Raw genomic sequence first — 12403 nt, forward strand, 5'->3', positions numbered from 1 at the left:
CACATACAAAGAGCTTCAGTGTTAAAGGGAAATTAACCTTTTTTTATGTAGCTTGCTAATTTTTCATGGCAGTATTGAAACACTTGAACCATTATTTATTTTGGAAATTTAGCTGTTAATAAGGGTGTATTATAATGGTACTAATTAAAGACAGCAATGCCTTTGGGAAGAATAAACACTGTGCAAGGCTGGAAAGTTACATTTTTAATTAACAGTTTGGAAATGATTACAAATAAGCTGCCTGAGCTATTCTCTCTCATTTACATACTGCCATAGACTATGAAGGGGGTTATTCCACGACTACTGAACTCCTGCATGAATTCTAGTTCATTTCAGATGTAATTAATTTCATAATTGTGAGAGAGTCTCAAAGAGACAGCCACAATTTGGTAGGTGATCTTATATGCAGGGACTTCTGAAGATGGTCTTAACACAGTCAGGCCTCAACCACAGGGACTCATGAGTTATTTTCTTGAATGACGTTATTTATCACATGAATCTACAAGAAAATACTAGAATGAGCTGGATTCTTGCATAAACAGATATAAAAGAACTGAACCTCTACAACTCTATGAATGCAATAACAGAATTTCAAAATATAAGCATATTACATAGATTATCATTACTTACTCACACATCTGTTGTTAGCTAGCAATACTCGGTCCCCTCTACAAGAGCAATTCACTCTTCCATCAGGCGTTAAAAGGCAGAGGTCATGGCAACCTCCATTTAATAATGCACAAGGAGAGAGTTCACCTGTAATAAAGGGGCCTATGAGTAACATTTTGTGATGAATACCTGGTCCTTATTAATTACAGGTAACCAGAAAACTATTGAACTGCCTATCTAGGACACTCAGAAATTTTGAGAATGCCATGGCATTATGAGAGTTTTTCCTTCCACAAACCATAATTCCCTAAGTATTTCAATGACTGTAAAATTCATAAAACTAGATGCAAACCTACTAAAAAAAAAATCATTACTCCAGAAACAAATTAACCCTCATTTTCAAAGATATGAGAAATAAAAGAGAGTGGAGTAGAATTTCATAAATAATTAAAACTGAAATTGTTCTTCTGGTAACCAACTAAATTCTATAGAAGTTACTTAAACATTTCAGACACTTTTGATTCATTGAGTAGTCAAATTATGAATATTATAACCCAAGTCATATAATCACAAAATTTATATTACCATAAATGAGAAAAAATTGACAGGTTATATAAGTAAGAAATATTATTTCCTATTATAACTTACAGCTATTGGTGTCATTAGCAACTGCTATGATTCCCATTGGCTGATGTGGAATATCAGAACGAAGAATTTTTGTTTCTCCTCCTGTGTACTTGTTGGAACGCAAAATAGCTCTTCGCCCCCAGTCTGACCAGAAGATATAATTGTCATACACTGCCAGACTAAGAAAAGTTCCTGGCCCAGACTTGACAATCACCTGAAATAAATTAAAATATAGCTTACACAAACATATAGATCTTAAGACATTGATATCCCTTTTTGCTCCAGAAAGTGAGAGATGAAAATTTGTTAGTTATCAACAGCAGGGATCATCACATCGGAAATTCATTGAATGTTTTATCATAGTGTTTTATACTCTATTTTAACTGTTTTAGTCTCCATCAAAATGTATCTCAAAACAGGAGCAAAGGATGAATGAGAAATTCATATCTACTGAACTGTGGTCTAAACAGTATAATAAAGCAAACAAAAGTTGACAGAAAAGTATTTCTTCTAGAAGAAAAAAAGTTAGTCTATTCATTTACAAATGAAAAAACTTTATATATAAAGTACACAAGATAATGCATTTCTAGATGTTGAAATATATGTGAATTTAATAAAACCTCAAAAATAATAAAATTCTGTTTCTTTACATTTGTAACAATTAAGTATATATTATATTTAAAATAAATTTTTCAATGGCATAAACAAGTATGAGATATAGATAAATATGAAAGAAGACATATAAGAACTGAAAACCATAAACATATTAACAAAAGTTACCAAAAGATAAATGAGTGATATATTTTATTCAGACTCTGCAAGATCTAATGCAGTCAAATGTCATTATCTTCAGGAAATCACATGCCAATCAGAATTAAATCCTTCAGACATTTTGTAGAAATTCATAAGCTGCCTTTAAAATGTAGGCAAAAATGCCAAGGGTCGGGAAAAGAAAAAACAAAACAAAACACACAGATAAGCATAAAAACAAACAAACAGAAACATTGTTTTGGGAGAACTAAGATTACTGTACTTCAAGAGATCACAAAATAATAGTTATCAAGTCAGTATAGTATTGACAGCTCATAGGAGACATCAGTAGAAGACTAAGACAATAATGGCCACACATGTCCATATTATGGGTAACTAATCCTTGACAAAAGCATAAAACCTACTTAAAGAAAATATTTTTTAGTTAATAGCATATAAATACCAAGACATGCATAGATGTGTGTACTATGTGCATAGTCTATCTGAAACTAAGTCCTAGGTGTAAGGATTATGTCCTTAATTACATCACTAGCCTGCGATGGTGTCCTTGCCATAAACGCTGCTTAACCAACATTTGGTTCCGTGACTCAGATAGACCACTGAGGACCTGCTGTGGACTGCTGCTGCTTGCCGCCTCCTCCCCCATCCAGCAAGACCACGAGACAGTGAGCCCAAGCACATCCCTCACCTCCACTGGACCCCCACACAGCTACCACTACTACTACCACCATGATTCTTCACCACAGTGAGTGAGTCCACCATTCTCACGGCTGTAGTCTGAGCTATATTCTTTGGGATGGACACCCCTCGGGTTGTCCTCGGGCTGTGCTGGCAACGGCAGGCACATTTTCCCTCCTGATGGGAAAATGCTGTCTCAGGTCCACCATGGACCAACTGCAGCATAGCTGCAGCCCTTCCCATCCCTTGATGAAGAGGATGGATAACTTGAGCTGATTCATAGATCTCTCTTCACTCCTTGGGGAAGCCTGAGATTGGAGTCTGATCCCGGTTTGTTATTTTAATTTTTAATTTTTCTCTCAGCTACAACCATGGAACAAAGGGGCAGATACATTTACCACTTACATTGGCAGATGGGGCGGGTACCAGTAAAGCCTCTGCCACATGCAACCTTTTCTGTCTGACTTCCACCAGCGGTGGGCAGGCTCAAATGGGCAGGCTTGGACAGCTTCTACAACTCTCGCCCTAACTCACCTTAACTCCACCCACTCATTCTCAAACTGCGTTGAGAGACACAGACAGGTCTGGTAGCGGCTAAGATCCATACAAATAAGTTTACAGTAGTCAGGATGGCTCCTAAGCCAAAAATCAGCTTATAGCCTCAGGCAAGTCTTCCAAAAGGATTGGTTTATAGTCTGCCTCCTGGCAGATCTTCCAAATGCTGTCCTTAAGCCATCAATCATCAGGAAAAAAAAAATTCAGGACATGAAGTAAAATCTGTCTCTTGTTCCCCAGACCTCCCCAATTGAAACTTAAGCATCTGGAGAGCAAGGCTCCTGACCCCACAGGCAAAAGAGTCATCTGTGGCATTTAAGGTGTGCCAGGGAAGAGATAAAAGCCCAAAAACAAAATTGCCAAGTGCTGGCACTCACTGACTTCCAAAAGCTGTTGGGTCCCTGTTTTAAGTGAGGAAAAAGGCCACGGGCTAGCGAGGGCCCTGCCAGGCCATCAACAGCCTTCTTAAAAGTGCCACCTAGAAAGACAACCAGTCAACTGACTGCCCCCAAGCACCAAGACACATGGGTACATCAAGCTAAAACCTCCAGCAGACCTAGGCTTGGCTACAGACATGGCAGGGAACCTAGAACGCAGCAGGGAAGTGATCCGTTTCTGTCCTTCTGGACACCAGAGCCACTGACTCAATCCTGGGAGTTTTGGGATGTCACCTCACCTTTCTCTATTGTCGGGTACAGAGGACAGCCTTACCACCTCACCTGATTTAAATGCACTTTCAGAGTTACTTAATGAAAAAAAGATTTCCAGTAAGATAAGAGCTCATTGTTTCACTCCAGATCTACTGCCTGTGTTTCTCACGTGCACACAGACAGGGCCCTGATCTTTGCCTTGTCCCTAATTCCAAAAAAATAAATAAATAAATTCTCATGCACCACAAGCTTTTCTAGTCCCCTGTTCTAACTTACTGTTCAGCCAATGATACAGGACCACCACAGAACTGGAGTCCAAAGATCATCAAGTAAGAAACTGTAACAACTATGGCTGTGGATCAATGGCTGTGGAGCCTGTATGGGACTGGACTAGGTCCTCTGCATAGTGTGATAGTTGTGTAGCTTGATTTGCTTGGGGAGCTCCCAGCGGTAGAATCAGAATCCATCCCTGGGGCATGAGGGGGCTTTTTGGAGCCTACTACCTATGATGGGCCACCTTGTGCAGCCTTGAGGCAGGGGGAAGGGCTTGGACTTGCCTCTACTGGATGTGCCTCCCTCTTGCAGGCCGCAAGAATATATCATAGAGATTCAGCTGTGTATTAAAGCTGAACTTTGACCGGCCAAGGGTCTGTCAAAAGGCAAAGCCATTTATTATGAATATTTGGTGTTACCCAGCCTTTAATATTCCAGCTGTCTTCTGCTATGAAATCCTTGCGTGCCCAGACCAATTGGTAAACAGTTCAGCTCCCCAGACCTGCTGAACCTCCTAAATTGCTAATTGCCCTGTTGAGCTTAGGAGACAAGCTGGCAGGAGATGCCTAGCTTTGTTTCCTGTGCTAATGAAGCTCAGACCATCCCCCTGGCCTTGAGGAGGTCTAGTGGTTCTCCAGAGCACTTCAACTGAGAACAAAAAAGAGGTTTTTACATATCAAGGTGAGAGATAAAACAACATTCCTGAGGAGGCAGGGAACCACATGCCCAGGGAAAGAAAAGGTAGGTATTTTCTGTAGAAGAGGAGAGAACAGCACAGAGAAGAGAAAAGAGAATGGAAGAATGTGCATGTGTGCCAATATATGTAAGTAACATTAATAATTAAAGACTAAGAGGCCATGAATTTGAGAAAGAATTGAAGTAGCATTGGAGGAGTTGGATAGAGGGGAGAGAAGGGGAGGAAAGATAAATATAATACTCATGTATAAAATTCTCAAAATTGTTTTAAATACATATGCTTTGGAGAAATATATACAATGTTATCAATATTGTAATTAAAAGTAAAATCCATCTCTAGTATCTCAACTACATAAAACAAAATTATGAAGTTATTAACAATATCATCTTCCTGATAATTTTACTAACTAGTTACTGTTGTTACTAACAATAACATCTTTTCCCCAGACTCTGCCTTATTAGTTCCAAAATAGCTAATAACAACCTTTTTACTAAAACAATTACTTCATTGTTTTCTGGTTATATGAGTAACTTTTGTTCTAGAAATCAATGCTATTCATATGTAATTTGATTCAAAACTACTTTGCTGTGTTTGTTAATACTCTGATTCATTTGATCTGACTACAACTTGATATTCTCTATTATTTTTTCTTACGATATTCTCCAGGCTGCCTTTGAACTTAAGATTTTCACCTCAGAGAGTACTGGAATTCAGGTGTGTCCACCACACAAAAGTGATATTTGGCATTTCTAAGAGGTTCAATGTGATGTCAATACTTGGGGAATACCTTTGGTGAGAAATAATTATAAAAGAGGGAAAAATGTAAAAATAAAATTATCCTTCAACATAGATAATATTAACCACCACTTGGATGTACATTTCTTTGGGTCTGCTTTCCTTTCTCTGTGCTGGGGTTTTGTCTGGTTTGAACTTGCGCATGTTGTCATAGTCTCTGTGAGTTCACATGTGTCAGCCCTGCTGTGTCTGCATAACTGCTCCTATCTTAAAGTCCTCTCTGCAGAGATCCTAAAGCCTCGCCTGGAGGGGTTTGGTAAAGAAATCCCATTCAGGACTGAGGGCTCTGAACTCCCACACATAACCAAGAAGCTATTTACAATTGATATCCACTGAGAAATGGAAAATCAGTTTTGTCCAATGGAGTGTCACTGGGTATATTAATTGTTCTTCAGGGAAGGCCCTATGCCCAGTAGTAGTTGACCAAACATACCCTGGGTGTTTAATGTTCTTTTTGTTTTGTTTTTGTATTTGGGGTTTTGTTTGTTTTGTTTTGGATTTGTTTTGTTTTGTTTGTTTTGTTTTGTTTTTGAAAAGAGAGAGAGAGTGACATGAAGTTGGATTGGAAGGAGGTGAAGAAGATATTGGAGGAACTGGGATAGCAGAAAAAAACGTGATAAAAATGTATAATGTGAAAACAATTAAAGAAAAAAAGAAACATTATTTTTTATTATTCTTTACAAATAGGTACTACTCTGCTTTTGCATTCAGTTCAACATAAGTTAATGAGGGAAGCTTAGTAGACCCTGCCTGACCCATTACCGACAGCGTTCTGATTACACTACAGTAATAACAAAAGAGAAATGGAAATAGGAAGTTCATTAGTGACACTCAGGGTTAAGAGAGATGAGATTAGCAGGCAGCCATGGAAGAGGAAAGGACTTTGAGCAGTAGGTGGTGCAAACATCTAGAACAATGGAAATCCAAACAGAGGTTGAGTGACATGGACTCAGACTTCTAAGAATAATATCTCAAGGTGAGCCTAGGGCTGACAGTATAAGAGTGTCTTGTGCGGTCTCCTTTTCATTGTACATATGAGTTCTGTCCTGACAATAATTTGCTATTCAGAGTTTTAAACAGACTAATGCAACTATTGGTGTGTAGTTTTAAAAGTTATTCAGCTTTAAGATAAATAAAAAAACAAAAAAAACTAAATTAGATAATAATAAAAGTAGTTATAGAAAGACCAGTCAAGATCATTAAGAGTTTGTTCAAATGAAGGACACTACTGTGCAAGAGAGAAAGTTAAGTTTAGAAATGAAAGACTTCTTAACGTAGTCATCAGAACTTATGGTTATTTGTACATTCATCTTTTGTTCTTCGCAAACATCAAAAGGGTGTTACTTTTCATAGTGCTTGTGATGTGTATGTCTTTGTATTAGCTGCTGTCCTGGTTTCTGTGACATAATACCTCACCGATGCAGCTTCAGGTAGGAAGGATTTATTTTTACCTATGGCAGGGGAGGGTTGGCTGCAGAAGAGTGATGTTGCTGCCTACATTGTAGTCAAAGTGAATAAAGCTGGGAGATGAACAACTGTGCTTCACTGGCTTTCTCCTTTTTATTCACTCTGGGACCTCTGCCCACAAGATGTTGTGACTCACGTTCAGAGTTGGTTTCCCTCATCAGTTAAATGTCTCAGGAAATACCCTCACAGATGCACCAGATGTTTGAGGTGATCCTACTAAATTGTCAAGCAGGGTTATCCATCTCAGATGCATAATACATAGTTTAATATTTATAATAATCCTGGTTATGAATACTACTTTGATCACCTTTTAATGGTGTGGACTGATTCTTGAAGAGGTTAAATATTTACCCAAGGTGACCTAAAACTGCTTAAGATCTAATGTTTCCAAGATCTGAGTTAATTGTTATCTAGATTTGGCTTTAGTAACAGGAACAAGAAAAAAATGTTTTCATAATGAATCTGTATTTGAACATTTAAGTTAGAGAACACATCAGTTTCCTTGACTTCACCAGCATTATATTTTATATAAGCAATGTAAATATCCAATCAACACTGTTAAGTGAATATAATGGAATTTTTAAGTTAGATGCAAATCAAAACCAATTTTTATGGGTAGTTGCTGCTACCAATATCCATTTCCATGATAACATCTCTTAATAGGTTTAACACTGATTAATTGGCTGGTTACTTTTCACTGTTTGCTGATACATCAAAGGGGAAAAGCAATATGACACAGACTATAATTACGCATGCAATGTACTATAGACTCCACCAATAATGAACCAAACTTCCCCATCTCATTTCTGATTAAAGCTCAATCATGCATTCCTATATCCATATTAAGTATGTTTACCAAAACTATGCTAGCTCTGTATCTTGTAAGCCTAATCAGCATCTTCAAGGACAATGCAGGAGCTTTGTCATCATAAATTTCTATGCTGTATAGTATTTAACTTATAGCATAGTTTTCATACACTTTCACTTTGAATCCATAAATAGATCTATTTTTCAAAATAAGTCATGTTTTTCAGAAAATTTGTATCTGCACAGACACTTAGCTCCACATATGTTCTCAAAGATAAATAATTAAACTGATTTCAAGAATATGCTTTATTGATCTGAAATTTACATGTCAGAGATTTATATGTCTACCCTCATGCCTTTTGCCTCTTGGCATTTACATCTGTACTAGTATCTTTTTGATTGAAGCACAGAAACCAATCAATCAATAAAGAAAATTCAGATTTACCGACAACACAGTCTCTACACCAGACATTAGATGTTAAAGCAAACAATATAAAATTCAGGCAAATGTAAGGCATCAAAATGCTCCAGCCGATTTCCTCTCTGACAAGATCATAAATGATCATTATGGGAAATGACAGGTTGGCCAGGAACATGGCTATACACCAAAGAATGTTATGCATTTCAAAGAAATAACTGCAACTGTTTTAGCCTTGAAGAGAACAGTGATGTGGTAAGTCAGTAACTTAAAACTGAGAAATATTAAATATAATAAATAGATTATTTTACTTTCTGGAAATATCTGTATTATTTAATGGCATTTAGTATTGGAAACTAGAAGCTAATAGTGTCTGACAATACTTGAAAAGAGTAATTTTCAAAGCAACCCCACAACTTCCTTATTGTGTTTATTGTCCTCTTAACAAAAGAAGCACAGACACCTATATATCAACATGCTGAAGCCCCTACACCCTCTGTCTTCCATTTTCTCATTAGAAATTCTTCAAGCAGTCACTTCAATCTTCCAACTAACTTAACCTCAAACAGGAAACAAGAATGTTATTTTCTGTCTCTCAGAATTCCTCAGTATACCTCAAGTTTTTATGATGACTGTCAGTTAAACTTGAAGTAGGAAATATGTAGTGTGTTCTAATTAAGATAATTGGAAATTATATTGGTTAGTGTTAATCGTCTATATGATAAGATCCAAATTATGTGGGAGAAAAGCCTCTGGGCACATATGCAAGAAATTATTTAGATTAAGAGAGTTTTATCACATACCTGTGGGGAATTGCCACTGGGTTAGATGGGGAGGAACTGTTTGCCACCCATACCTGCATCTTACTTTGTACCCTGTTGAATATCAGGTAAAATCCTTGAAACATATTCAGTGTAGACCACTAGTTTCCACTAACTCAAAAGCTAAGAGTGTTTTCAAAGAGCATCTGAAATCTACGGAAGAAAATTCCTCATTTTGTGCAACCTACTTATGTACTGACGGCACCAATGCACTCTGTAAGTACATTGACTTCTGAGTGTCTTTTATTCTGTGACTAATAAAATCTTATGTAGCAAGTTTCATGATAAAACATGCCATACATAGCCAGAAGAACCTCTGTGTCAAGTCCAAGATCATTCATATTTGACTCAGAAAAAATTCCATCCTTCCTTTGGAGAAAAAGTTGTGTTTTATTTCAACATTAATAAACAGTAAATTTAAAATTGAAGGATATCATTTCAATGAGTTTCTTGGGATTTGAATTCATTCCACAAATGTCACCTATGAGACTCAATTCAAGAGTTACCTCTATCTATGAAAGACCAGTCGTCTTTTTGCCCCATCATCCTCTGTTTCCACAGAGAAGGGTTCTCCTTGTCCTGGGAATAGTCAAGAGAACACAGACTAAGAGCTCTCATTGTCATCTTGATCACCAGGATCGAAAGGCTTAGAACCCAGAGTTGTATCTTGTCCAGAACACGTGCTCTTAGGATGTTTTTAGCATTCAATAATTAATGCTATAATTTGTACACAAATGAGTAATTAAGACTGTGTCCTGCTGCTGTGTAGCTTTAGTTTGTGTTTTTAACATGTTTATAGAATTGCACTTGCAAATTATGTGTGCACAGAGACAAAATATTTTCTTTGTAAAATGATGTCAGCAACATGAGTGCCTTCCTGAAGAACTACAGACATCTCCCTCTCAAGCTCATACTCACACCTTTGATGAATATTTCAATAATGTTACTCCCTAGACCATCGCCTAAATACAACTTTCCTGACTTTTTAATATTATAAAAGAAGTGTGATGAGCTAGTCAGAGAAGTATATTAAATCAAAACTTCCTAAGTCTTATATCTCAATATTTCAAGAGAGGTTCACAGAATTTTGAATAAAACTCAATTATTATTTTAGATGGTATATTATAAGAAGATAATCCTGCAGAAGGACAGCCACAGGATCTCCATGACTAGGGGCAACAGCAGGATTTCAGAGAGGAGTTTTGGTGTGGGTCCAGTGATGATGGTGTGCTAGAGGCCAGAGACCTTAAACCAGATGAATGACTCATTCCAATGAACATTTGTGGGCGGGGCTGATTGCACAAAAGGGTGTACTGTGTGACACACTGCAGCCCCCATGCCACTAGGACAAATGAAGAGGTGTTGGATATGTGGGAAAGACAGTGGAGTAAGATGTTTTGTTGTTGTTGTTTTGTTTTGTTTTTAATTAACTTATTGAGGGGAGGGGTTTCTTTTTTGGGGGATGCTGCAGGGTGAAGGGCAGATACAGAGGGACTGGGAGGTGAGTAAGATTGGGCTGCGTGATGTCAAATTCCCAAAGAATTAACAAAGAATTACGTCATATAAAAAAACTATGCTGAAAAGGGATGGCTACATTATTTTCTTTTTACAGTAGATGTGATTAAATACAACATTAAGAGTCATAAAAATGACTTTCCGATGTATTAAAGAGAAAGAACACTGTGGTGGTATTGTTCCCCAAAATATTGTGCACCCTAATAAACTTATCTGGGACCAGAGAACAGAACAGCCACTAGATATAGAGGCCAGAAAATAGTGCAAACATGCCTTTAATCCTAGCATTCCAGAGGCAGAGATCCGACTGGATCTGTGTGAGTTCAAGGCCACACTGGAAACAGCTAGGCATGGTGACTCATGCCTTTAATCCCAGGAACTGATGGCAGAAAGCAGAAAGCTATTTAAGGCGTGAGGATGAGGAACTAGATGCTGGTTAAACTTTTAGGCTTTCGAGAAGCAGTTCAGCTGAGATTCATCTGGATAAGGACTCAGAGGCTTTCAGTCTGAGGAAACAGGATCAGCTGAGGAACTGGCGAGGTGAGGTGGCTGTGGCTTGTTCTGCTTTTCTGATCTTCCAGCATTCACCCCAATACCTGGCCGTGGGTTTGTTTTTATTAATAAGACCCTTTAAGATTCATACTACAGAACACCTTAGAATTATTTGCACAGTGTAATATTGTATATGTTGTTACTATAATTAAATACCTGAGTAGACTAACTTCATAAAGGAAAGAGGTTATTTATCTCATAGTTTTATAGACTGGAGGATAGACATCAGCATTGGTTCCAATCAAGTGATGACCTCACAAGGAATGGCAGATAGCATCTCAGTTACCAGAAGAAATGTAGGCAAAGGATCAAATATATCAGAGAGTAGAGACACTGGGATCCCATTGCCCTCTGTTTGACTTGAAGACACCTTGACACCCCAAGAGTCATACTCTTGAAGGTGCTACATCATTAGCAACACACTGAGGACCATGATTCCAATAGGGAGTCAGGACACTTATATTTGCTATACCACAGCACCAAGCCTCTAGAGTCAGGCAGTTTGGGTTCTTAGGCAGCATAACATTACCCATGTCCTGGGTCTGGTCTCCTTGTTCTAACTTCTATAACTATAAAATAATAGAAATAATATTTATTTGGGAATTTTAGAAATTGGGGTCAATAATCTAGAGATGGGAACGGGAGCACAGATCAAGCACAGATCAAAGAAGAACAATGCTTACAGACTCAATCTCCACAGCTTGCTCATGTTGCTTTCTTGTATCAGTAAGGATCATCTGTTCAGGGGTGGCACCATGCACTATGGGCTGGGTCCTTCCACATCAATCACCAATCAATAAAATACCCCCCAGACTTGCCTGCAGGAAAATCGTTTGGAGCCATTTTATCCATTGAAGTTCCTTACCTGAGGATTCTAGCTTATTTTCTAGTTGACAAAACAAACAAACAAGAAAATACCGCAAAAAGCTTTCTATCTAGAATGACCTTCAGATTCAGCCAGATACTGTCTCAAAAAATAAAACAATGGAGATGGATTGAGGCAGACACCTTCAAAGAGAGTTAGTGGACATAGGTAGACAAGAAAAATGAAAGCAGTGGGTTTCCTGAGACACTGTGAGGAGAAATGGTGGGAAGTCATGTTGGCCCATGTCATAGTGAATCAGTAAGGGGAAGGGGAGGGCTCCAGGGGGACTATACAATACTTAAG

The 12403-nt window shown here is 37.9% G+C and overlaps 1 protein-coding gene across 5 annotated transcripts in view; it reads right to left on the reverse strand.

Annotated features, from left to right (window-relative positions):
- Lrp1b (LDL receptor related protein 1B) overlaps positions 1 to 12403 on the reverse strand; it is a 1950932-nt gene that overhangs the window by 342987 nt on the left and 1595542 nt on the right. For all 5 annotated transcript variants that reach the window (XM_052726598.1, XM_052726596.1, XM_052726595.1 and 2 more), the window contains 2 exons: positions 1258 to 1450; positions 631 to 756 (listed from right to left, as the gene is read on the reverse strand). In XM_052726598.1, coding sequence (XP_052582558.1) covers positions 631 to 756; positions 1258 to 1450 — 319 coding nt within the window. The remainder of the gene's footprint in view (positions 1 to 630; positions 757 to 1257; positions 1451 to 12403) is intronic.

Source organism: Peromyscus californicus, unplaced genomic scaffold (assembly GCF_007827085.1).
Source record: "Peromyscus californicus insignis strain IS unplaced genomic scaffold, ASM782708v3 Scaffold_7__1_contigs__length_154581171, whole genome shotgun sequence".
Taxonomy (NCBI): domain Eukaryota; kingdom Metazoa; phylum Chordata; class Mammalia; order Rodentia; family Cricetidae; genus Peromyscus; species Peromyscus californicus.